Here is a 27371-nt window from a genome sequence, read left to right as displayed (position 1 = left end):
TTTTTGAGGGCGGTCCTAATGTACAATTCCCCTTTTTCTGTTTTTTTTTTAGGGCGGTCCTAATCGAAGGAACACCTTTTTCTGCTCCTTGGTGCTGGCCCAAATAGAAGGAACCCCTTTTTCTGCTTTTTGGGGGTGGCCCCAATGGAAGGAACCACTTTTTCTGCACTTTGGGGTTGTCCTAGATGGAAGGATAGCCTTTTTCTGCTTTTTTGGGGGTGGCTCTAATGGAAGGAACTGTTTTTTCTGCTCTTTAGGGGTGGCTCCATTGAAAGGAACTCCTGTTTCTGCTCTTTGCAGTTGTCCCTGATGGAAGGTTACTCTTTTTCTGCTCCTTGGTCAAAATATTTTGATTTCTCTATGCTTTTCAGTTTCATTGGCAACCACCAAAACTGAAGAGTGAATCTTTGAAGTTGGGCCACAGACTGCAATGGAAACTAACTAACCCCAACCCCCTAACCAACCCTTTCCCAGTCTATCCAATAGACTTAACAATTTTATTTTAAAGATAAGCTCCAAGTGAACAGCCAAATCCATACAACTCATTTTTAGCCACCTGCAAGACAGCCAGGATTAAGTTACGTACAAACGTTTAATATTTGTCATGGAAATGATCATTGGTGGTCTTTTCCATGAACACTTCAATGAACGAGTACTATACTGTTCCATTTTATGAAGGGGTAGGTGTAGAACAAACAGGAGGTACCCAGCAGTCATTGGTGGTCCATCTTCCACCAATTGCTGACCAACATTGTAAGATTTGTACTTTTCAGCTGAGATTCTAAATGATTACCTGGGGCAATAAAAATCCTGGCATCTGTACAAAACTTTGGACTATTCTGCATCGAGCAATGCAGCCTGGTCCGTGACTAAACCAACTGTGTTTGGGCAATAAAGGAGTAGTCGCCCTTTAATAAAGTCATCAGCAGCATTTTAAAAAGCAACCCAAATTGGCTAAAATTCTTCTTTACCTGTCGGTGCTTTAAGTTAGATTCTAAACTGAATAGTCTTTGCAGCCCTGTTCCCCTTTTTTTAGTCTAGAGTTACTTCCCACCTACTTTATTCTGAAGATTGCATAATCAAACTCCATTATGCTTTCCCCTTAAAAGGCTGCAAAATATTTCCTGCATTACTGCGTTGTGTTTCTTTTTGGTTTTCTTTTTCAAGGCCAGTCAAGAAATTCCTTCCAATGTAAGTTTAAATACTGAACATTTTCAGTCTTTGCGTTCCTGGCCATTGACCCAGCTCTCTAAATCTTCTATTTGCTTAAAAAATGTGATTTCTCAATTCGTGCCATGTTAGGAAACATGTCTGTGAATTGAAGGATCGCCAGCCAGAGGAAAAGATCAACAGAAAATCTCATTAATATTGGCTGTTCAACTGGCATTTAATTTTAAAAATAGGATCAGAAGTGTTTGTGCAGAGGTTAAAAAATTCTATTTGTGTTTAACCTAAGAAATGATGTGATGGATAAAAAAGGAAGGCCGGGAATACTAGGGACAGCTCGGCCACTTTCCTTATTATTACCATAGAGCCAATGCCTCTATTGTGCAAGCAACCTGTATTTATGGTTTTTGGAAAAGCTTATAACCCATTGGGGTTTAAGGGAGATACAGAAGGTAGAAGAGCTTACAATCTATTAGGGTATAAGGGAGACACAGAAAAAGAAAATCTTACGATTTATTGGTGCCTAAGGGAGGATACAAAGGTAGAAGAGCTTACAATCTATATTGGGGTATAAGGCACACAGACAACAGAAAATCTTACGATATATTGGTGCCTAAGGGAGGATACAGAAGGTAGAAGAGCTTACAATCTATAATGGGGTATAAGGCACACAGACAACAGAAAATCTTACAATATATTAGTGCATAAGGGAGGATACAGAAGGTAGAAGAGCTTACAATCTATTGGGTATAATGGCGGATACAGACAGTGGAAGAGCTTCCGATCTTGTATGGTATAGGACAGGATACAGATGGTAGAATGGCTTACAATATATAAAGGTATAAGGGGAATACATATGGAAAAAGAGCTCGAAATCTATCGGGGTATGTGTGGCTACAGAAAGTAAAAGAGCTTACAATCTATTAGTGTATAAGGGAGCTATAGTAGGCGAAGGAGTTTATAACCTACTAGGTATGAGAGAAGGTAGAAGAGCTTACAATCTATTGGCATATAATAGAGCTAAAGAGGTTGGAGGAGCTTATAATGTACTAGTTATAGTATGGGCAGCACGGTGGCTCAGTGGTTGGCACTCTTAGCAGCGCTGGGTCCCAGGTTTGAATCTTAGCCAGGACACTATCTGCATGGAGTTTGCAGGTTCTCCCCGTGTCTGCGTGGGTTTCCTCCAGGTACTCCGGTTTCCTCCTACATCCCAAAACATGAAGTTAGGTTAATTGGCTTCCTCCAAAATTGACTGTAGACTGTATTAATGACATATGACTATGGTAGGGACATTAGATTGTGAGCTTCTTTGAGGGACAGCTAGTGACATGACTATGGACTTTGTACAGCACTGTGTAATATGTTAGTGCTATATAAATACTGATAAATACTGTGTAGTAATATTAATATTATTGGGGAGGATATAGAAGGTAGAAGAGCTTACTATCTATTGGGGTATATTGGAGGACACAGAAGGTAGAAAGCTTACAATCGACTAGCTTATAACAGAGCTATAGAAAGCAGATAAATTTACAATCTACAAGGTATAGGAAAGGATACAGAAGGAAGAAGAGTTTACAATCTGATGGGGTATAACGGGGGAAAACAGACCGGAATATGGCTTACAATCTATTGGTGTATAAATGAGGATGCAGAAGGTAGAAGAGCTTACATTCTATTAGGGTTTATGGGGGGAATCCAGACAGGAAAAGAGCTTACAATCTATCAGGGTATAGGTGTGGATACAGAAAGTAAGCGCTTACAATCTATTAGTGTATAAGGGAGCTATACAAGGCAGAGGAGTTTATAATCTACTAGGTATAGGGGAGTATACAGAAGGTAGAAGAGCTTACAATCTATTGGGGTGTAAGGGAGGATACAGAAGGCAGAAAGCTTACGATCCGTAATGGCTATAGAAGGCAGATTGTAAATTAATCTACAAGGTATAAGAAAGGATACAGGAGGTAGAAGAGCTTACAATCTATTTGGATATTGGGGAGGACACCGATGTTAGAAGAGCTTACAATCTATTGAGGTGTAAGGGAGGATACAGAAGGCAGAAAGCTTACGATCCATAACAGCTATAGAAGGCAGATTAATTTACAATCTACAAGGTATAAGAAAGGATACAGAAGGTAGAAGAGCTTACAATCTATTTGGATATTGGGGAGGACACCGACGATAGAAGAGCTTACAATCTATTAGGGTATAAGAGGGATACAGAAGGTATCTATCAGGGTAACAGAAATTATAGAGAAAGCAGAGGAGCTTACGGTTTAATAAGGTATTAGAAAAGGTAAAATGCAGGCAGAGGAATTCATGAAGTCTTTTTTATGGTCGATGTAGTTATATAACTGCAAATATCAAATCTCTTTCACTGTTTCCAATATCTTATTGTTGTTTTCTTTTCCTGCTGTGCAGATATCCGACATCCAGAGGAACTTTCATTGCTCCGGAAACCAAGAGATCCGACGAAGAAAAAAAAGAAAAAGATTGAGGACCAGGCGGAGGAAAATATCCTGGAACTAGAGGGTCCCTTACTAACACCAGGGTCTGGTCAGTGTCATACTCCAACAAATTCCTGATACATCATGAAAGTTTTATTACTTAATTCATAGTTGCTTGTTAAGACTTCACATTGTGTTACTGTAATTATCAAATGACTATATTTAAAATATTGATTCATTTTTTAAATTTATTATCCTTATACTGAATTGAGCCTTTGTGATATTCATAGCTTGCAGTACTTATAGGAAGAAGCCATCTTTATTTTTGTAATTCCCCAAGAACCTGTATGCAGTTCATTTCTGCAATCCATGCACTTTTCCCCATTAAGGTTTTATATTCTGCTGAAATAGAACAATACCTGGTGACCTGCCAGAAATATAACTTCATGCTTTAGCTGACAACATTTCCTCTGCTTCAATGAATTTCCAAAAAGTTGTCAGCCCTAAGCAACACCTCCACTTTTACTCATCTTTAAAAAGAACATCTAGCTCATCCGGAGGGAACTGGGCAGGGCCGACGACACTATTTGGGATTCCATTACAGCAGTGTGATCAACTTGGTACAGTCTTGTTTGACTTCTAACAGGATCATTGAGGATATGTGTACCTATCAGGGAGATTTATTATTTATTATATTAGATTATTAATATTAGATTATTATTTGTTTATTTATTGCTCAGACATTTGCCTTTTAATCATACACAGATCTATATTAATTTGATATGTGTTTTTGGTATAGTTTATTGAATGCTTAAGTTGTAACCTTTTTTGCTGGATGGCGAATTAGCAGTTTCAATGTCCTTCTCGGGACAGAAATATGGAGGCTGAATCAAAACACCTATTTATTGTACAGTGCTGCGTGATATGTTGGCACTATATAAATACTGTTTATTATTATTAGTAATAAAACAAGGGAACAGCCAGTGACGTTAGGTTACTGACCTGCATACTTGTTCCAGGTCAGTGACGCGTTTAGTAGAGATAATAGGATAATAAAGATAATAGGATAAAAAGATAATAAAAGAGAGAACTCGGGCATATGCATGCTAAAATGTATATAAAATACCCCTCTCCCCCTTTCATAAATTATCTGTGCAGTTTTTTTTCTTCCTTTGGATTTCACCTGCTTATCCTAAACTTCCTGTTCAGGGTGGCAACACTCAGTCTTCTGCTGAAGCAGCGTCGCCACCCAAGGACATGCAAAATATTAGTTGGCTGTGTGTTGGCCCTGGTATGGGAGACCAAACTTTTACACAACTTCCACTTGCTGTGCACAAGCATGAACATTCCAAGCTGTGTGCAGCAATGCACATACATATTACCATCCCTTTCCATATTAGATTTGATTATACCGTAAGTTGGCAATGGTCGGCAAAATATACTGCGCCTCTGGCATCAAAACTTGAATGTGAAGATCTGAAGATTGACGTTGCAGAGATAAACCTAATCGCAGTATAAAAATTCTAATTCAAAGACCTTACTATCCTAAACTGCCTTTGATCATCCCCCGTAGATCACAAGTGCTCTATTTTTGTAGTAGAAGCAAAAACAAAACGCCATTGAGAAAAGCTGACCTCCCAATCATTTCTGTAAGACGCTTTGATGGAGGAATTTCCGGAGTTTAGGCTTCCTAATCCTTTCTCTTGAGCAGGAATTCTTGTTGGGATGAGTGACCATTGAGATTTAAACTTCTGCATTTGTAGTATTCTGCTGCTTGTATATGATTGGTGGTTGTGGACATGAAGAATAACTGTAGGGAATACAGAACGCTGGCTGCCATTGCTGGAATTTCTTTGCAGTTGTCTATGGCATTAGGTCAATGGCACGCTTTGCATGAATGAGGGTTGCTTTGGGTTTGATACTGAAATTAGTAAAACTGAAGTCAAGCCAGGCAATCCCTCTTGATTAGGCAGTGCCAGCTCTCTTCACCAAACAAATGGCTTAAACCTATACCTAAACATGTGGTCATGTGGTGCACCAGGTGTCGGGTCTTCTACTTTTGGTCGCAAGGATCAAAAATCCTTCTACTGGTGCCCAAGTCATGGCGTTGTGACATGGGAGCTTCTATTCGGTTTTAATATTCTTGCACGATCCTAAAAACCATAGCGGCATGATGGTGGTTTCATGAAGAGGGGAACAGGACCGGTAAGCTGTGAGCCCAGGCTGCAGCACCGAATCATTGGAGGGTCACCTAACCATGGACATAGGTAAGTTAACCGGGAAAATAAGAAAAGCATATGTTGAATGGATACAAGTAGGCTGCTCTTCAATCCACCAAAGGACAGCCATCCAGTGATCTATTTTCAGAAGGTGACAATATTGGCGTTTTTCCAGCACAGGTTTCCTTTGTGTGAAATGAGGTGGAATAAAATGGATTTATCTCTTCCAAGTTACTGTTGTGTTCAGGATTTTTTTTTCTTTTCTTCCTACAATATGATCTTTCCAGATTCTCTCTTCCCGTCCTTCACTTCTCTCTCTGGCTGTCTCATTTCCTCTCTTTTTTTCCCCTCCTTTCTTTAGGCTCTGATGTTCTTTACATTGGTCCTGTCAAAGGTGAGTCTGGCTGCCTTCTGGGCCTTTGTGTCTCTGTTCTGTTTTCACACTTTGTTTTCCCTCCTTTTTGTGCAACTGACGTGTGCTAAAGCATGCAAGAACAATTTGCAAAGTTTAGTTCCTACAAGACCTTCAACTTTTTTTTTCTACTTTATTAGGAAGTATATACTCAAGCCCTGGGTTATACAGCAAGACCATGACTCCCACCTACGACTCCAGAGACGGCAGCCCTCTCTCCCCCACTTCGGCTTGGTTTGGTGACAGCGCCCTGTCGGAGGGGAATCCTGGGATATTAGCCGTCAGTCAACCAATCACCTCCCCCGATATTCTTGCCAAATTATACAAGCCTCAGACACTACTTGACAAAGCCAAGATAAATCAAGGGTGAGTATTTTTATTTTTTTTTTTTTCATGTTAAACCTTTGCTCCAGGCAGATATACAACCATCAATTATTGCAGTTATGATCACATTTTTGAAGCAATAAAACATTTGCAATTTGCAGTTTAAATACATATATTAGAGTGTTTTTCCTATTTACCCCCCTAGCGGTATACCCAAATGTGTCTGCCAACCAATATTTCCTATTTAACCCCCCTAGCAGTATACCCGAGTGTGACTGCCAACCAATATTTCCTATTTACCCCCCTAGCGGTATACCCGAGTGTGACTGCCAACCAATTTTTCCTATTTACCCCCCTAGCGGTATTTCCGAGTGTGACTCGAGGTGGATTTTCTAGGCAAAAAGCAGTATTCCCGAGTCACACTCTGGGTTGCAATTAACTGAAATAAAACCCACTTACCTTGTTCTGTCGCTGTCCCCCGGGGTCCTGCTGGTCCCCCCAGGTCCTGGTGACACGTCCTTCCTCCTCGATCTCCAGCAGCCGAATGCAGCAATGATCTCCGGAGTTTCCCGGTGACGTCGGTGCATGCCTTGGTGCGGTCAGGAGGATCGGTGGGAAATTCAAATCATTTTGTATTGGAGTCAATACAAAATAGCTGTATTGAGTCCAATACAAAGAAATATTCATATAATATATATATGCTACTGTACACTACAGTTATATTACATGTTTAAATATTTTTAATTTTTTTTTTTTAACAGATTTTTGTGTTTTGTTATTTAAAGTTTAATATTAAATTTGTTAAATGTATTAAATATATCAATAGGTTATGCCTAAGCAATAAATCCTACAATGAAAAATAAATTTCCATGCAAAAAATTGTACCGCTTTTTGCATGAAAATTTGGAGGGAATTAGACCGCTAGGGAGGTTAAGATAAACCAGGGAATAACTTTAAATCTTCTCATTGCGCTCTTTTTTTTCTTTTAATGCCTTGCAGGTGGTTGGACTCCTCTCGATCACTCATGGAACAAGATGTGAAAGACAATGAAGCATTGCTACTTCGATTTAAATACTACAGCTTTTTTGACTTGAACCCCAAGGTAATTCAATGCTGGTTATTTCCTCCCGGTCAGCTCCATTGGCTTTTAAACATGTGTGAAGCAGATGGGTATTTTTAGGGGTCAAGCAGGTTAAGACTGAACTGTTTAGATAACCTTTATGCCATGGAAAGATGAAAGCAAGGTTAAATATGGCTTGACATTTAGGAAATATTCAGAATGAAATATCATGTATATATGGGAGGGCTAACAGCCAGCTGTATCCCAGATATTAAATACTTTTTGGAAATCCTACTTGCCAAAAGATTTGTGAAATCGTGCACATATTATTATACCCTAATGGGTCTGTATTTGGGTGGCAATGCTTCAGGTCTTGCAGTTCTATGGCCTGTTACATCTGCTTTTTGTTATTGATTAGCAAATCCCCAGCCTTCACTTCTGTAGCCCACCTAAATCCCTCTACCTCCACGCCCCACCTAACACAAGGCCATATTCCTCGCCCGCTTCTAAAACAGCAGTGTGCAACTGTACACATACAAAGGGGTGCTGAGAAGTTCCTGGCTTTGCCCAGAAAGAGATCCAGAGTTATGAAATAACACATTTGTTCCGCATAATCCCTCTGAGACTGATGCACTTGGTACAGCGTAGTTGCAGCTTTTCTAGACCGTTCAAATAAAAGTCCTTTGGTTGGGCTGCAAACCAGCTCTCAGCAGCATCTTTCACGTCAGAAATGTCCTCAAAACGTTGCCCCTTCAAGTGTTTCTTCAAATTCGGGAACAGATAATAGTCCGAAGGGGCCAGGTCGGGTGAGTAGGGGGATGGTGGACCAATTGGAAACCCAGGGTGTTTAATTTGGCAGCCACAACGTTGGACGTGTGCACAGGTGCATTGTCCTGCAAGTAAAGGGTCTCTTTGGTCAACTTTCCACAACGTTTCGTCTTAATTGCCTCCTTCAGCTGGTCAGGGGGTTTGCATAATACTGTCTGGTGATACTAGACCCCTCGAGGTAGGTAGTCCACCAACAGAATACCATCTTTGTCCCAGAAAACAGAAGCCATGACTTTTTTGGCCGATTTTCTGGGTTCAGAACTTCTTCAGCTGCGGGGACCCGCTGTGGCTCCATTCCTTTAACTGTTCCTTGGTTTCAGGATCATAGATGTGGAGCCAGGTTTCATCCTCAGTCACTAACCTAGCCAAAAAGTCCTGTGCAGCTTCAAAATGGGCAAAAACGGCTTTGGATGCTTCAACTTGTTCCTTCTTCTGATCACCGTTCAAACATTTCGGCACCCACTTGGCTGAAAGCTTGCCATGTCTAGGATAGTGGTGATAAACCCAACACGCTCCTGTGAGATATCAAGTATCTGGGCTATCTTTTTGCGGCTATTCGCCGGTCCTCAATAATCTGCTCATGGACAGCATCGCAGGTTGCCGGGTCAGTTGAGGTTGGGGGGCACCCACTGCGGGGCTCTTCTTTAATGGTGAAATGCCCAGTCTTGAAACGGGATATCCAGGTTCTGACAGTGCTGTAGGAAGGACACTTCTCCCCCAGTGTTTGTGACATCTCTGTGTGAATGTCCTTTGCTGACTTTCCCTGGAGAAACAAAAACTTCATGATGGCCATAACTCCCAACGACGTGAAACTTGCTTGTGCCTCTGCCATTACAGCTTCTCACTAAAAGAAAAAGTTTTTAAGAATCGCAAAGACCTGATATTTGCACAGTTACATACTAAGATATTAGGCTGGCATATGCCCCCACACTCATTTTTCTATTTCATCTGGAAGGGGGCAAAGCAAGGATCTTCTCAGCACCCCCTCGTATACTTGGCCATTGGGTTGTAGGCACTGGACAATCACATCTGCATGAGCATGTTGGATATTCCCATTCCATATCTATGGCAATTCCCCTGAAGTTGCGCCCCCCCCCCCCCCCCTCTCCTTTTGAGGCTTTTAACAGCTTCCTCTGTTCTGGGAAAGGTTTCCACAAAATATTTTATTGTGTCTGTGGGAACTTGTGCCCATGTAGCCAAAACGAGCATCTGTTGGGTACGGATGTTGGATAAGAAGATCTGGCTTGCAGTCAGCAGGGTTGAGGTCAGGACTCTTGGGTTCCCACATGGTTAGAAGAACACATTTATCTCAAATATCTTTTCTTGTTGTAACATTGACAAATCTCTTTACTGGAAAACCCTGAACACAATATTTTGCATGAGCCACATACTTTATATGTCATATAGTGTAAGCCTGGCAATCTGCAGTGGGGTACAAATGTTACATATTGTGCAAGCTTTCCATACTTTGTCAGCAGTAAAAACTGAAACTGTTTCTACCAGATGGCCTTTAACACGGAAGATGTGGTGCAGAGCAAAAGTGTCTCAAATGTGATGTTCATTTCATAGATTTCTATAACCTCGTGCAGGGTTTCTTCAATGTTAGCAATTTGTACCTCTGGTCAGTGTAAGTGACCCCAATGATCTTTTTGGCTATCTGAAAGGATGACATTCTTCCTATTGTCCAGCAATGTAGGAGGAATTATTCTCAGTGACCACCATGCTAATGTATTGGGAGCTGTGTATATAGTGATTATAGCAGGAGGTCCCTAAAGACCTGATATGTCAAGGGTTCCCCCATAATAAAAAGGATGAGAAACAGTCTGGAGAACCCATGCTGACCATAAACATCAGTCATACCTAAGCCAATTTGGTAACCAAAAGTTCTCACTTGTATCAAAAAAGAAAATATTGGATGGAGTCAGGCTTTGATTGCTTAAAAGGATCCCCAATTAATTGTTTATCATAGTATGTATGGCCATTCTAAGAATTAGGAGACCGGCAGACCAATCGATTGATCAAAATGTTATCCTTGGTGGGCAGCTGGACTCCTGCAGCTCCGTTCTAACTGCACCTAACCGTTCCTTATTAAGTGATCTTTTTCTGGTTTCTTCCATCTGGACCATCAGTTATTCTTTCAGTCCACTCTTTTTGAATTGAGACTTGAACTCTTTGTCTGATCGTCCATCACAAAATCCTATTTTACATCCACATAATCCTGTGGCACACCTAGTCTCCATTTTCCCTAAAGAAGCAGAATTGTGAAACGCGTCAGGCACTGACACTGCCCAATCTCTTTGATGAACCAATATTTTACCAAAGTAATCAGCCCTTGATACAAATGTTAACATAAAAAACAGTCACTAAACCCCCTTGCCTTTTGGTAAATGTGTACCTGAACACGGTATTGTTTTACGCGTGACTTGGGGGTTGGCAAAGGGATACCAACTTTATTAGAGAGGAGGAAACCATATCCTGATCGAAATGTAATTCACCTACATTGTAAATGGCTAGTCAATTGGATCTGCTATGCGGGGATATATTCCAAGATCTGGGACCTTCTCTACCCCTGCCCTATGTAAGAAGCTCAGTGTGCAGTAAAATCAGAATAAGCAATTTCGATCCAATAGAGGATCCGGTACAACTGTGTAACACTGAAAAGAAGGGTGGAGGGCGTTTTTATTAAATGGGTGGCTGGAGGGAAGGTTTAATGAAAGGGGAGGCTGAAGGGTGAATTGAAAACCTGAACGCACTCGCTATGCAGTGTAAACAACCCCATTCTGAGTGCCGTGCGGAGTCTTTTAGGGCAATAAAATGAATTGGATTTGTTTGCTCGGTCACGTACACAGGAACGTTCTCTAATGACTTACAGATGTCTGTGTGTTGCTCTATTGCAGTATGACGCCATCAGAATCAATCAGCTCTATGAACAAGCCAAATGGTCCATTCTCCTGGAGGAGATCGAATGCACAGAGGAGGAAATGATGATGTTTGCAGCTCTGCAGGTAAGGCAAAACAGCTGGAATTCTTGACCGTAAAATCTTTATATGTAGCTGCTTTCTTATATTTTCCAACAGAGCAAACAGCACCTTGCTGAACATCCGCTGGAATAAATCTCATTACGGAATAAGTTGCTTAAAAATTGTATGGTAATAAATATATTTTATAAATAATAAACAGGATTTATATAGTGCCAACATATTACGCAGCGCTGTACATTAAATAGGGGTTGCAAATGACAGACAGTTACCGACAGAGACACAGGAGGAGGAGAGGACCCTGCCCCGAAGAGCGTACAGTCTAGAAGATATAAATACTTGATATACAAAGAAAACTTTTTTTAGACTTCGGTGTAATCCCAAAAATTTAAATGTCCTATATTGCAGCTTCTTGGTACATAGATGTGGCAGCTGTATTCATTTCCCTTTTTTCAGGTTACCACTTCCCCCTCCACCCCCAGAATTTGGAAAACATTTTTAGATTAGCAGCGCTGATGCTGATTGGCTGACAATGCAGCAGCTCCGCCTGTTTTTCTGGGAACTACTGAAAGTTATTACAAAATCATTTTTAGGGCAGTGAGGTATTAAAATATATTTATTTGTTTTCAATAAGTTAATGAAAGGATTTTATGTGAGAATTGTACTGAAAGGTCATTTGCTGAAAACAAACGTCCTATGTGCCCCCTCCTCCCCAAAGCATGTGTGTGTTGTGTACATGGGGTCACTGAACTGTTCTTGGCAGGGAGGCTGCAGCACATCTGAAAACTATCCTTGGGATTCTGAGGTTTTGCTGATCTGTGCAGTTCATAAATAGAACACAATGCAGCCCAAACATCAAGATTTAAATCCCATAGATAGTCTTGCACACGTTTTTAATTTAAAGTGTTATTACTCATTTTTTGCATTTATATCAGGCCAACAAATTCCAAAGCATTTGAGCCATTCTCTGCCTTAGTTTCATGCCACATCTATGATTATGCCAATGTACCATGGGCAGCTGGACAGTCCCTTATAGAGTCTCCAGCCTCAAATTCTTTGATCTGATTTGTCAAGTGCCGTTAAGGATTTATATTGTGCACACTAAACTCCTCAGCAAACCTAGATATTACTTTTGCAAATGTAGCTGTGACATTGTTGCTTAAAGCTGCCATTGTTGAGCAGCATGGTGGCTCAGTGGTTAGCACTCTGGCCTTTGCAGTGCTGGGTCCCAGGTTTGAAACTCAGCCAGGACTCTATCTGCATAAAGTTTGCAGGCTCTTCCTTTGTCTGGGTTTCCTCCCACATCCCAAAAAAATGCAGTTAGCATAATTGGCTTCCCCCAAAATTGACCTTAGACTGTAATAATAACATATGACTATTATTATTATTATTATTATTAAACAGGATTTATATAGCGCCAACATATTACGCAGCGCTATGGTAGGGACATTAGATTGTGAGCTCCTTTTGAGGGACAGCTAGTGACATGACTATGGACTTTGTACAGCGCTGCATAATATGTTGGCACTATAGAAATAGTAGTGTAGTAATAATAGGGTGGAACCCAGAAATTCCTCCTGGTACAGACTGCCTACAGGATGAGGGGCGGATACAAGACTGGTTACCCTACACAAAGAGTGGGAACAGCAGTGACTGGTCCTTAAAACCGGAAGCTATTGCACAGAAGCAAATTGCAGTTTTTGTTTCATTCGTGATTACTAAAAAAGTGTACAAAGTATAGGAAGATTTAAATAAGATTACAAATGGCTGTTGTGCTTAGACATAATTGTTTAGCCCGGAGCTCAGACTGGCATTGTGGTACGGATACCACTTCCTCACATTCCTGAGACTATATGTAGCATATTACCTGTGGCTCCCCATAGAGAATAAATGAGGTTGCATTGTGCAGCTTTAAAACGTTCAAATCTCATTAAAGGGGGCAAGGTCCAATGTTTATACGGAACCAGCCTATTTAATGTACAGCGCTGCGTAATATGTTGGCGCTATATAAATCCTGTTTATTAATAATAATAACCAGCCAGTGGTGTGGGTGGACAAACAGCTGGCAAGGTGTCAGTCACCAGGAGCCACATGGGAATGCCGTCTCTGCTGCATTCTACTAGATTGTAAGCTCTTCAGGGCAGGGTCCTCTCCTGCTCCTGTGTCACTGTCTGTATTAGTCTGTCATTTTCAACCCCTATTTAATGTACAGCGCTGCATAATATGTTGGCGCTATATAAATCCTGTTTATTAATAATAATTTGTCAGGGAATGGCGAAACAGGGTCTCTTATTCTGCAAGAAAATAGAAGTACCTGCTGCATTCACCTAAACCCTTGTTTGAGACCTGGAATAAATCATTCTTTTGAGGAAGCAGATAATGCGAAACGCGTCGGGTTCTATGAGATGCTTTTCTAATCATCACATTCAATTACAAACCAACTTCTATGTATTTTTGCTTGAAATCCTTATATACAAAAGTATTTTGTTGTAGCAGTTATTCATCAATTTATGAATGCTAGAATAAAACGGACATTGTACTTTTTGAACCAAAAAAACCCTTTTACGTGCTGTGTGAATAAACTTATTTACACATCTTCCTGTTTTAGTAGTAGCATTTTTGAAAGAGACTCCAGGGATCTGCAAGTGGCCACACACCTATTGATCATTAAACTGATCCTTCGATGCAATCTAATCACATTGAATAAGAACCGTAAAGCACAGACTCTCCATTCGGTTTATTGAGCAGCTGATCAGCAGTGGCAGAATTTTATCAATTTCTGATCAATTTTTGTGCATCAGACAACTGATCCACTAAATGGCCATTTTCAATTCCTATTTAGCAATTCTTATTTAATTCCTATTTAGCAATTCCTATTGAATTCCAATTTTTAATTCATACAATGTTGCAACAAATCATTTGTTTGTAATTGCTCATAACTATATTGATCACACACTTTTAGATTGTAAGCTCTTCTGGTCAGTCTTCCCCTCCTCTTGTGTCACTGTCTCTCATTTGTACCCCTATAATGTACAGCGCTGTGTTATATGTTGGTGCTATATAAAAACTGTTTAATAATAATTCAATATGTGTACGTCAGCTTAGAAATGGCTTCACCCGCCTGCAGGGAGAAATTTCAGTACGAGCTTAGTATTATGTTTTTGGAACCACTAACACAAGGGAGAATGTACAAATTCCATGCATTTATAGTGAGAATTGGATTTGACATGCCAACGCTGCAAGGCTGTTGGTGCTGCCATACACGATTACTCATCACTTTCAGCAGATACCCCAAACCCGGTCACACCCCACATCCCCGGTTTGATTGAAGCCTCCCATTGGCTGTGTGAGCTCATCCGACCACAAGGGAACAAACAGGAAGTCGGCCACCCAGGACATAAATCTGCGGTGAAATTTAAAGACCCAAAATAGTTCCAGATGTGGGAGTAGAGCTAGTTGTCTGTGCTCACCAGGCTGAGGTCACATGGGGTTAGCCGGTTCTCCGCAATATGTCCGGCACGACCTGGTAAAATATATGCTTGCTATGTGGAATTTAAAGAGTCATGAAGACTAAAGGACAAAATGTTCATCAGAGATAAAGATAAAAAAATGAGTACAGAATGGGGTTCTCTCTGTATAAGTTCTCAAAATGTTACCCCATATATTCAGCATAACCTGATGTCGGCCCCTTGCTCCTAAAGCAGTGCAAGGAGCCAATTGTGCTAGTAAGAAGGCTGCTGATAGGAGAAAAAGCAGCGTGATTGAGAAATGAGGTCATCACTGTGCTGCTTTTCTTTTTTCTGTCCATTCACAGGCTGGGGTAGATCCAGGATGATCTGGGCTCAGTGGGAGTGGGTTGAATGATGTTTGTCACTAGACTGAGGACATCTAGTGGCAGAAGTGCTGAACATTGCAGTTTTTTTCTAGGCTATTTATATTTTCCTGTTTTTGGCTGATATTCTGGAAATAAACAAAGTTCTTTGTTGGGGCTTTAAAGAACCACTGACTATTTACTAAAAAGACTGGAGATTCACTTAAATCCCATCTTCAGTAATCATCATCAATGTCATACGCATTACAGCTCAGGAAATTGAGATTTAAAAATTCCCCATGTGTGTTGTAACGGCATGAGGCTATGGCTTTTATTTTATTGTTAATCCTCCAGACCTGATTTTTGTGTTCACCTGCCAGAAATACAAATCATGAAGTCTGGAAGAAAGATTTCTGCAGCTCGGCCATCTGATCTGGGAAAGCGGTTGCATTTCCTGTTGTCATTTTTGTATATGTGAAATGCGATCTGTTTTTCTTGCACAGCTGTTAAAACCGTTAGGGAGCTCCGGCTATTTATAAATAGGGATGGGTGGGAGGGGTGGAGTAGATTTCCTTCTCCGCGTCTGCTTTTAAAATCTCTCGGTCCACATTCCGTGAAATTAGTGGCACACATTGGACGTTCCTATTAAGATTCAGCGCCTGTATGACGCATGGCATGCGTGTATTAGCGAGGTGACTAATGGCAGGGGCTGGGCTGGGTCAAGCATGTTCTTATACATGGTGATTCACACTGAAGGGGGCTCATATGTCAGAGCAGCGTCTGGGAATTTAAACCGGCTACACGTTGCAATGCTATAGTGCGGCCATACTGCTGAATCACTGCATTGTATTAACCATCTCCGTGTGTGAAACATGATCACTATGACTCAAACCAAATTGGCTCTGCAAGATGACCAACGCGGTTTTGCAAAACAGCGATACGTGTCTTTTTAGCTTTGAACTCCTGACAGATCTGAATTTTTGCAGCTACGTATTTGCTAAATTTATTCGTTTGTAAGTATCCAAAGAAGTTCATTTAAGCCAATCAGAAACTAAAGCAGTGCTCACGTGCTAATGAGCAACATTCTGATTGGAGCAGAGAGCTGTGTGATGAAGAGATGAGCTTCTCAGTCTGCTGCTTCTCTTTTGGCTCCTTTTGGCTGCTTCCAGTTGTCCCTCTTCACCAATCATGCTGCAACTGTGTTCTCTCCGGCCCCTTTTAGATGGGCGCACCACCCAGCACTTTTCAGTAACTTGTCTGTTTTTAGGTCACAATACGAAAACTTCCACCCGCCTACAGCTTCTTCTCTCCCAGTTTAAAAAAAAAATTCTGCCGAGAATACTGGTCAACAACCTCTTTTTTGGGGTGTTCACGTGCAGCTTTTCTTCCAGAGGGGAAAACCAATGGCGGAGCCCAAAGCTACTTGTCGCTTTTAGTAGCTGCACCACAATCTATGGCAGCTGCTTACAAACGTATTCACAAAACATTTCCCAGCCAGTGGACTGTGGTGAGCCGGATGCCTAAAAAGCCCTACGACCTCTAAATGTTACTTACCTGCAGCACACAAAAATCTGGTATCCTGCCATGCTATTGGTTTTTTAATAATATTACACCATTTTTATATAGCGCCATCATATTACGCAGTGCTGTACAAAGTCCATAGTCATGTCACTAGCTGTCCCTCAAAGAAGCTCAAAATCTAATGTCCCTACTATAGTCATATAGCATTTTTCTAGTCTAAAGTCAATTTTAGGAGGTAGCCAATTAACCTAATTGCATTTTTTTTTGGGATGTGGGAAGAAACCGGAGTACCCAGAGGAAACCCACACAAACATGGTGAGAACATGTAAACTCCATGCAGGTTCTGGCTGAGATTCGAACCTGGGACATAGCGCTGCAAAGGCTAGAGTGCTAACCGTGCGCCACCGTGCTAACCGTGAGCCACCGCGTTGCCCATGTTTACTCCTACAAAGGCTTCCCGGCCCATTGACCACCATTAGGATTGGACCTATGACTATCCATTTTCCATCCTTGAAGTTTCAAACTCCCTGTTATATTAAGAGGACAAACATGAAAAGAGGGATAAGAAGGGTTGGCTTTTCAAGCAAAGAGGGATGTTGATCCGTGGTTTTACAACTGAACCTCAGGGCTTCCGGTCTTATCTTGCCCCAATGCCTGGTGTGTCCAAAGCTTGCATTCTTCCCACGGTTCTCCACAGGTTCCTCCTCTTCCTCTCCCCCACTTTATCCAAAATTTTGGCTAGAGATACATTTTTAATAATGGTCATCCAAGGTGTTCCCTCCTAGTGGCTCTCTGTCCCCCGAAGATCTTTGGGGGGGTGTCTTGCATTTCAGGATTAAAAATAAAACTTGTGGATTGTCCAATATCCTGCGGCTAGTGAGAGGCCGGCAAAACATCTGTAAGTGCTTTTCTTCTGGAAACGGGAGAGCTGCAAACACAACAGAAGAACGATGCTGCTATTGAGCCGTTGTGTAGGTTGGATGAGGGGAAAGGGGTTACGATGAGTATACAACTCGATGAGATCAAAGTCAACCGTTGGCCTTCATCCAAAGTAGAATTCTCTTCTACTGGTCATCTACAGTGTTTTGATTTCATTGAAAATAAAGGAGATAAAAAGAATTGTTCCATTCTAAAATAACCATAACTGCAGCAAAAGTCTAAATATGTGTACAGGTTGAATTTCCGGTGCACATGGCAGATACATTTTTGGGGCTCCTGGCACTTTGTTTGCCAGCTCCTAGAGTGATTCGGACTCTTTGGTGGGGGCTTCTATAGGCTCTTTGGAATGCAATACATTGTGCCTTAGGAGGTGGCCTTCTGCTAACCCTGCTGTAGGGTGATGATCTTAGATCTTCTAGGAAATTCCTGATGGCATTAGCAAGTCTGGGTATTCACCTCTGACCTTTGTCAATAACGAGGCTTTTCCTCATCAGGACTATGTGTGGATGATTTTGGCTGTATATGCCATGCTTCATGAACTCCAGAGTAATGGAGTATGTGAAAATATTCTAAAATGCTACGTGGGCCCCAAATATCATTTTGCAATCAAAGTCACTTGGATTATGCTTATACTTTACTTCTTCAACCTTTGCCCATCTGGACCTCTTTCCTTTTTCTGCAGCCACATGGTATACTGTGGGACCCTTGTTTTAGAAAGCAGATGTACCAAATTAACAAGCCCATGAACACACCACCTATCTGTCCCCCGAGACCACCAAAATCCTTGTACACGCTCATATCATCTCTCGCCTGGACTACTGTAACCTCCTCCTTCCTGGTATTCCACTAACCCGACTCTCTCCTCTGCAATCTTTTATGAATGCTGCAGCCAGACTTATCTATCCTTCCCACCCACCTACCCCATACACAGCCTTCCCGCCTACCTACCCCATACACAGCCTTCCGACCGCTCCTCTTCTGCTGCATGTCTTTGTAGTTCTCTTCATTGGCTTCCATTTCACCTGAGAATCAAATTTAGGCTCCTGTGCTTTGCCTTCAAATCCCTCCACAGTTCTTGTCCCGCCTACCTACTTGATACACAAATGCCTACACAGTTCTTGCCCCACTTACCTTTCTGATCTGATAGAAAATACATAGACCTACTAATGACTTCGCCACTTATAACCTCCTCACATGCACAGCTCTTAAACCTTTCTAGACCTGCCCCGACTCTCTGGAATGGACTTCCTCGACCTATTTGGCTTTTTCCTAAGTTTTTGCTCCTTTAAAAGAGCACTCAAAACCCATCTTTTTAAACTCGCCTACCTATCTTCTGTCTCTTAACCCTCACTACTCACCCACCATTCCATATCCTCCCTTCTATTGTGTGATATTTCACCCCAATTCCTAGATTATAAGCTCTTCTGGGCAGGGTCTTCTCCTCCTGGGTCATTATTTGTATCTGTCATCTGCTACCCCTATTTAATGTACAGCGCTGCGTAATATGTTGGCGCTATATAAATACAGTTTAATAATGACTAGAATGTAATAATGACTTCCTAAAGAAATATGGTTGGGGAAGTCATATGGTTAAAGTGTATTTCCAGTATTTTGGAGACATATATGACCGTATCCTCTTGAATATGGTAATACAATGCAGTCCTAGGGTTTATGAATGCCTTCTATAGCACAGAAACGGTGATTGTTAAAGATGCCAATAATAACAGATGAGCCCTTGCTATTGATTTCTTCAAACTTTACAATGTGGTCTTTATGGCATCTCTTTTATTATTTGAGAATAAAATGGTAAAATACAAAACCCCCTGTGGTGATAATACCTAAATGTCTTTTGTTTTTCAGTACCATATAAACAAACTCTCCATGATGTCTTCAGAGAACCATTACAACAACAGCGATAAGGAAGTGGATGAGGTTGACGCAGCTCTTTCCGACCTGGAGATCACTCTGGAAGGAGGAAAGACTTCCACCATCTTGGTTAGTGGCTCCTCTTTATTGTGATGACCTAACTAATAGCCAGTTCTACATAACGGCAACTGAATCATAGATATACTTATGGGTCAAAACTACAACTAGGGACTGGGCTAACAAATTGCCTTTGGATCACAAGATGAGATCCTGACAGATATTTCCTAACAACTAAGAAATTTGACGGTCTTTGCTCATTTTGCTGCAATTCTAGGACACCACAATCCCCACTCAGTAACAGACAATGACAACTTTCTTGCTAAGATATATCTGTTAAGTGAAGGAAATTGTTGAAATATAGAGCATCAGAGTGCAATGTATGTAAATTTTCAAAAATTTATCTTAGCCATTGGTCAAATTTTTACATTTTGTCTTATCTGTCCCATTGAGGGGAAGTGCCCTTAATGTTTATTCTTTTGCGACCCAATAAAAAGTGTCAGTCACCCCAAACTAAGGGAAAACTCCCCTATTAGACCAGAAAAGGTGTCTATTGGAAGATTTCCTCCCACTTTCATGTTCCAGAGACTCTAAAATATTGGAGTGAAGATTTTACAAATGGAAGTATGTGTAGCATTTTCAGTTCTTTTCAAAGTGTTTTACCAAGACCCAGAGGAAAGGGCAACACACAATACAGACTTGTACTGAGATACTTTGATTCTTTGAATAATGCTTAATATATTTACATATATAACTGTTGTTTGTCTTCTGTACAGGGTGACATTACCTCCATACCGGAACTAACAGACAATTTAAAAATATTTAAGTAAGTACAAATTTTTCTTCTGTCCCTAGTTTTGCTTTATTTTGCACTACACACAATAGGAAATTTCCATTTACATTCTGCTGCTTTACCATGTCAGTTTTGGAATGGGTATAAAAACAAGGGAAGATTTTAGTATTTGACCTGACACAGTACAGACTAATAGCAATTGCAACTAATAGAAAATTGGGATTTGCATGGTTTCAGTATGATTAGAGCCCTGAAGAAGGGAGGCCGATCCTCTGAAACGCATTGGCGCTATGGTTTAATTCGTTACATATATAGATTGAATTCAAATTTCAGATCTGTAAGTCTCTGCACAGAAGCAACACCTTGTCAGGGTCTTTCTAGGGTTGAGCAGTCTAGAACCCATACACAGACCTAGCAAACTACAATCCAAAAACCACAAAGCTGCCATTCAGTCATTGATTAAAGCAAGTGGTAAACTCATCCAGCACTGTGGTAAACACCAAAACTTGATCTGCACAGATTTAAGATTTTCAAATTGTTGAAAATCATCAATTGGTGTTAGAAGAATTTGCCCAGATCGTTTTGGTACAGATTTGGCAAATTAGCTTTTACGTGATCACCAGGACAGAATGGTTAAAGATATAGATGGGACAACAATGTAATATATAAGTGAGGTAACGCCCAAGTCTTGTTGATAGTAAGGGGGTACGTGGCGGCCCAACTCATTAAGGTTACTCCAAATGTTGGTGTCTTTTAAGCATCCGAAGATCGTGGTGGGTGGTGAAGAACACCATTAGGAAAAAGTCTATTGTGCCAGAGAATGGTAATCACTTTATTCATGAATGACGTAAAGCAAAGCTGACGCATTTTGCGGATTTGCTGTTCCTTCTTCAGGGCTTTTGCTATTTTTGCACAGCAGACATTATAGGACATAATGATCGTATCAGGACTTCAGTGCCCATGGCTCGGAGATCGAACCCTACTAAATCCCCAAGGAGGGAGGAACTACAATCCCCCAAAATGCACAAATGTTTTACATCTTACACCAATAAAATCATCATCATACTACAAATGGAAGGATTTTTTAGGACTTTGTTTAAGAACAATCCTCCGCAATAAGATTAGGGATCCTATCCCTTCTATATTCTATAACAAAATGTTGCCTTTAGAGTAAATATCCATTTATCCCCCCAAAAAATGTAACTTGTATATTCTTTTCCACAGACCAAAGAAACTGACTCTGAAAGGCTACAAGCAGTACTGGTGCACGTTTAAAGACACATCAATATCTTGTTACAAGAGTAAAGAGGAAGCTAATGGAATGCCGGCTCACCAGATGAACCTGAGAGGTAAGACGGGGCCACTTTGCAATGTCTTTTAGGATGTGAATGGTTTGCTTTGGGATCTCTATACAGCTTATATGGCTGTTTATGCATCTTGTGCAACTAATGCCATTTTCATTGTTGTGGTTTATAGTTAGAAGTTCACAGTTGTGGTTTACTGTGCCAACCAAATTATTGACCGAGTAATCTTCAGTTCAGATTTGTTATCCCAAATCCATAGTTTTGTTTGAGCAATGCAAAGTGCAATAGAAATTGCAGAAGGGAGCCTTTTCCATGGCCGGAGAAGGAATTTTTTCGGTTTGGCTTGAGTCCCTTTAGCTCCAATATATGTTATATTTTAATATAATATTTTATTATCGATTCACAACAACATACTCCCAGCAAATTTTTCTTTATTCCTAATGATAACTTATTGCTATATGAGCAGCTTTGCTGTAATCTTCTTTCGCCAGCAGTGGCCGGTTGTGGTCAGTATGTAGGTGACAGAGCAGTCTGTGATACGTGATCCATCTGTTGGCCTCGGTTCAGCGGCCTTTACTTGTACGCGGGAGAGGCTCCAGGCGTCTGTTTAGCAGTGCAGTAAACACACTGGATGCCAGATGATGATATCAGGCCAAAGTCATGGCAGACGGAGCCAAGAATACCTTTTTGGGAAGGCTGACCTGCTCTCGGAGCACAAAGTGTGGCTGGAGGAATGCTTCATCGCTGGAGTCATCCGAACGAGGGATCTATGCATTCCTGCTTTCAAAGGACACGGTGTAACTTCTGTTCTGCCCAATACATTTCTGATTGGATGACAAGCTAGCAGAAAGTTCACACATGCATCAACTATCCAAAAAGTCTTCTTATAGTATATATCTATGAGAAAGTGCACTCTCATTGCAAAGCTGCTGTGAAACAATATTGGCAACCATTGTGGCAGATGACAATAATAATCCAATTTCACCCAAGATTGACATATTTCCCACATAAAATTAAATATGTGGCTTTTGGGTGAACATTATTTATAAATTGACTTGTTAAAGCACCATATAGATGTGCTTTTTACTTTTATTTTCCATCCTTTGTAACATCTCCGTGCTGCTGCTCTTCTGCACCTTTTTCCGGGCTATATGCACTCTGGAAATAGCTGAATGGCTTTTTTCAGGGCAGGTTTCCTAATGGTGATAGTAGTGGACCATTCTTGCACTTTGGGGATAAAAAATGATCACTTGTAGTTTCCATTTGATGGGTGCATGTACTAAGGTGACAATACAGTAGCAAAGATGGAAGACCTTTTTTCACCCTATAGGATTGCCAGCTATTACTTTAAAGCTGCAGATTAGAATATATTAAAAATAACTTGAAATTTGTTAAAACGTTTTGAGATTCGGTTGTGTTTACATCTGCACTGGTTACATCAAACTGGTTATCGATTTTAAACCATCTAATAGGCGTTATGTTCCAATGCAGTGTAAGTGTCTGACTTCATATCATTTAATTGTGTTGTCCACGTGCAGCCATGATCAGTTTTGATCTTGCAGACTGAAAACTTGCTGTGTGGCAGCTTTAGAATCTGAGATGGACAACGCCGTGTTAGAAAAGAAAACATACTAAAATACAACCGTCTCGGTAAAAACCGCACTGGTGGAAAATGTCAGCAGTTTTTTGTCCTGCTCCCCACACGGGGGAAATGTCAGATGACCGTATAATGTACGGAACGCTGTATACGGCACAAGAAGGCTTCTTACAAATTTCTTTCAAATGTTTTAGCCTTGAAGGAAACAAGCTTCTAATGTGGTCAGAAATTAGGATAGATATGATGGATATCTAGGACATATGTACCCTTCATACGTTTCTTTTTTTGCATATCTTTATATCTATTTTTGTTCCTTCCAGAAATCCATTAAGCTTCTTATTTCCTGTAGTGTAATGACAACGCTGAGTTTGCTAAATTAATTTATTAGGTAGGGTTGTTGGCTGTCCCCAGTTCTCCCATAAGAAACTTCAGTGCTAATCCAGGATTTTTGTCTTTCAGGCTGTGAAGTGACCCCCGATGTAAACATATCCGGCCAGAAGTTTATCATTAAGCTCCTTATCCCAGTGGCTGAAGGAATGAATGAAATTTGGCTGCGTTGTGACAATGTAAGACGCCGATATATGCTCCTCTTTATATGCTGAACTTCTTTACCGCTGACCTAAATGGCTGTAATTACAATTAGAGATGCATTGCACACTTTTAGGATTTGTTTTAGAAAAAACAATCTCCAAATTATTTTCTTATTACAGCAGTGATATACAGTTAGGTCCATAAATATTTGGACAGAGGCAACTTTTTCTAACTTTGGTTCTGTACATTTACCACAATTATTTTTAAATAAAACAACTCAGATGCAGTTGAACTGCAGACTTTCAGCTTTAATTCAGTGAGTTGAACAAAAAGTTTGCATAAAAATGCGAGGAACTAAAGACTTTTTTTTTTATTTTTTTTTTATTTTTTTTTTTACACAATCACTTCATTTCAGGGGCTCAGAAGTAATTGGACAAATTAAAAAGCTGAAAATAAATTTTCATTTCTAATACTTGGTTGAAAACCCTTTGCTGGCAATGATAGCCTGTCGTATTGAACTCATGGACATCACCAGATGCTGGGTTTCCTCCTTTTTAATGCTCTGCCAGGCCTTTACTGCAGCAGCTTTCAGTTGCTGTTTGTTTGTGGCCCTTTCTGCCCGAAGTTTAGTCTTCAACAAGTGAAATGCATGCTCATTTGGGTTCAGATCAGGGGACTGACTTGGCTATTCAAAAATATTCCACTTCTTTGCTTTAATAAACTCCTGGGTTGCTTTGGCTGTATGTTTTGGGTCATTGTCCATCTGTAATAGACCAAGCTTCCTGAACCCATTTGCCCAATAGGTATTCTTGGAATAGTTTTGAGGTCTTGGAGAGTCCTTCTAAATTTTATCTGTCAGTGGGAAATATACCCTTTTGCATTTATTGATTGGTTCCCCGTTGCATTGGTTGACATTGGGGGTAAAATGCCCATCCTACTTACATTGAGAGGATTGCCCCCCTACTCCTACAGTAGTGGTCAATTGGAAAAATGCCCCCACAAATCTTTTAGTGGAGGCGAGTAGGATGGCTGACTTCCCACTTCCCCGACTCTTACAGCAATGGGGAGAATGTACTCACCTTGACCCTTACAATGATGGTCAGCAGTATTCCACCACCACCATAGCTTTGATCATCAATAAAAAAAAATGCCTTAAAAAAAATACTTCGGTGGTCTGTGGGAAAAATGCCCTTTACCCTTTTGATGGAGGATCAGTGGGTAAATACTCCCTTCGCTGAAAATCATGCAGGCACCCTTAGGTGGAAGTTCCATTAGCCAGAGGTGAAGGAACCTCAGGTGTAACCCTGGTTGAGAATACCTGGTTTAAAGTTGGGAATCGGTTTGCAAAGGAACCTTGGCACAGCAGTGTGTAGAATATCATAGTATGTAGTGTTACATGTATTTGAAAATTTATCCAACAAAAACCAAGTTCACCAAGGAAATGTTCACCTTAATATACACCTTTCTTTTCATCCTGCAGGAGAAGCAATATGCTCACTGGATGGCAGCCTGCAGATTGGCTTCTAAGGGCAAGACCATGGCAGACAGTTCTTATAACCTGGAGGTGCAGAATATCTTGTCCTTCTTGAAGATGCAACACTTAAACCCAGACCCTCAGTTCATTCCTGATCAGGTCAATGCCGACATCAACCCAGAGTGTGTTGTCTCACCCCGTTATTTGAAAAAGTACAAGAACAAACAGGTACTGTGATTTCCACCACTTTTCACAATGGGGTCTTCTGGGCACTGGCGGCTGGTTTTGCTTTGCACCACAGAAGAGGGCTTGGGGAATTTACAAAGCTTCCGATGCTGCTTTTGGCGGTTATGTGGTTACAATGCAAGGTCTTACAGGTGGCTTGCAATGGCTTGTAATGTTATCACTGCAATATGAAGGGGAAGCAGGGTAATTCTGATTTTTTTTTTTTCACATGAACTTTTGCTTTGACCATGGAGGGCAAATGGACAGGTTTCCTTAATTGCCTATTCCCTGCTTATTTCTCCTGCAACACCTCCTTGCTGTTTCTTTTTTCCCATTCCTCTGTTTCACCCAGAAGCCAAAACAAGTTTCCAATAATAGCAGTGCTTGGGACCTAGGTCATGCTCTGATTCAGGTCCCTGTCCCATGGAGGTGGTGTATACCCCATATATTAGAGTTGGTGGACACCTGACCAATACACCTGTATTAGCTTTTTAGACATCTCATTTCAAAACTATTAGCAAAATCATGTAGGTGGTTCCCATCCCAAAAATGTGGCCATACCAGCCTATATTCTTCTGGGAGGGCTTTCCATGCGATTTTTGGTGTGTCTTGGGAACTGAGTTACCATTCAGCCAAAAGAGCATTTGTGAGGTCAGCTACTGACTTTGAATGAGAAGACCTGATTCACAATTGGCCTTCCAATTCATCCCAAAGGTAAGTAGCGCCCATGAGGCGCAATTTAGGCCATTTGAGTCCCTTTCCACCAAGCTCATTAAACCATTTCTTTATGAAGGTGGCTTTGTACACAGAGGAACAGAAAAAGCCTTTCTCCAAACTGGGCAGCATGGTGGCCCAGGGGTTAGCACTCCGGCCTTTGCAGCGCTAAGTCCCAGGTTCGATTCCCAGCCAGGACATTATCTGTGTGGAGTTTGCAGGTTCTCCCGGTGTCTGCGTGGGTTTCCTCCCACATCCCAAAAACATGCAGTGAGGTTAATTGGCTTCTCTCTAAAAAAAAAAATTGACCTTAGACTACATTATGACTATGGTAAGGTTTTAGATTGTGAGCTCCTTTTGAAGGACAGTTAGTGACATGACTATGGACTTTGTACAGCGCTGCGTAATATAATTGTGATATATAAATACTGTGTAATATTAATATTAAAAAAACTGTTCACACAAAGATAAAAGTGGAGAGGGAATCAAATGGCTTGTATAGCTCCTCAAACTCAACACTACTTATCTTTGGGATGAACTGTGAACCAGGTCTTCTCAAATGTAATAACACCCTTCACCCTTCCTAGTGTTCTACCCAGTTCCTTTTAGCCGGGCACAGCACCCGGCACTTTTCAGTAACCACCTGCTGTTTTGGGGTTATTACTTAGGAGCTGCATCACAATACTGGTGCTGCCACCCGCCTACAGCTTCTTCCTGCCAGCCTAAAAGATTACTAGTAAGAACACTACTCTATATTGTAGTTCTGGTATATGTGAAGCAGAAAGGAGCAGGGCAACTTTGGGCAGGGTTCACCAATGGTCCCCCACCTAGAGCCCTGACAACAAAGAGATTTGCTTTAAACACACATCAGGACGAGTGTGGATCATTTGCTAAATTCATGCAAAATCTAACATGGAATAATAAAATATAACCCACAATTTCAATGGATATGAAAACTAACTCATGATTTCAGTCTTGGTTATTTTTCATTTGCTCTCCGAGGACTCTGCATTACAGACAAGGTCAGCAAATCTTTTTGACAATTTCAGAAAGGGTTAATAAAAAGGAAGCTTGCATCCGGGAAGCAGCTCGTATGGAGGTCAG

At 40.9% G+C, this 27371-nt stretch overlaps 1 protein-coding gene across 4 annotated transcripts in view; it reads left to right on the top strand.

The window, feature by feature from the left end:
* FERMT2 (FERM domain containing kindlin 2) overlaps positions 1-27371 on the top strand; it is a 72711-nt gene that overhangs the window by 33188 nt on the left and 12152 nt on the right. For 2 of the 4 annotated variants that reach the window (XM_072428558.1, XM_072428559.1), the window contains exons 4-13: positions 3589-3723; positions 6195-6227; positions 6386-6611; positions 7569-7671; positions 11355-11462; positions 19567-19701; positions 20406-20455; positions 21647-21771; positions 23783-23889; positions 25335-25556. In XM_072428558.1, coding sequence (XP_072284659.1) covers positions 3589-3723; positions 6195-6227; positions 6386-6611; positions 7569-7671; positions 11355-11462; positions 19567-19701; positions 20406-20455; positions 21647-21771; positions 23783-23889; positions 25335-25556 — 1244 coding nt within the window. The remainder of the gene's footprint in view (positions 1-3588; positions 3724-6194; positions 6228-6385; positions 6612-7568; positions 7672-11354; positions 11463-19566; positions 19702-20405; positions 20456-21646; positions 21772-23782; positions 23890-25334; positions 25557-27371) is intronic. The other 2 variants (XM_072428560.1, XM_072428561.1) reach the window with 1 other exon arrangement.

This window comes from Pyxicephalus adspersus, chromosome 12 (assembly GCF_032062135.1).
Source record: "Pyxicephalus adspersus chromosome 12, UCB_Pads_2.0, whole genome shotgun sequence".
Lineage (NCBI taxonomy): Eukaryota > Metazoa > Chordata > Amphibia > Anura > Pyxicephalidae > Pyxicephalus > Pyxicephalus adspersus.
This window is presented reverse-complemented; position numbering and strand designations above follow the sequence as displayed.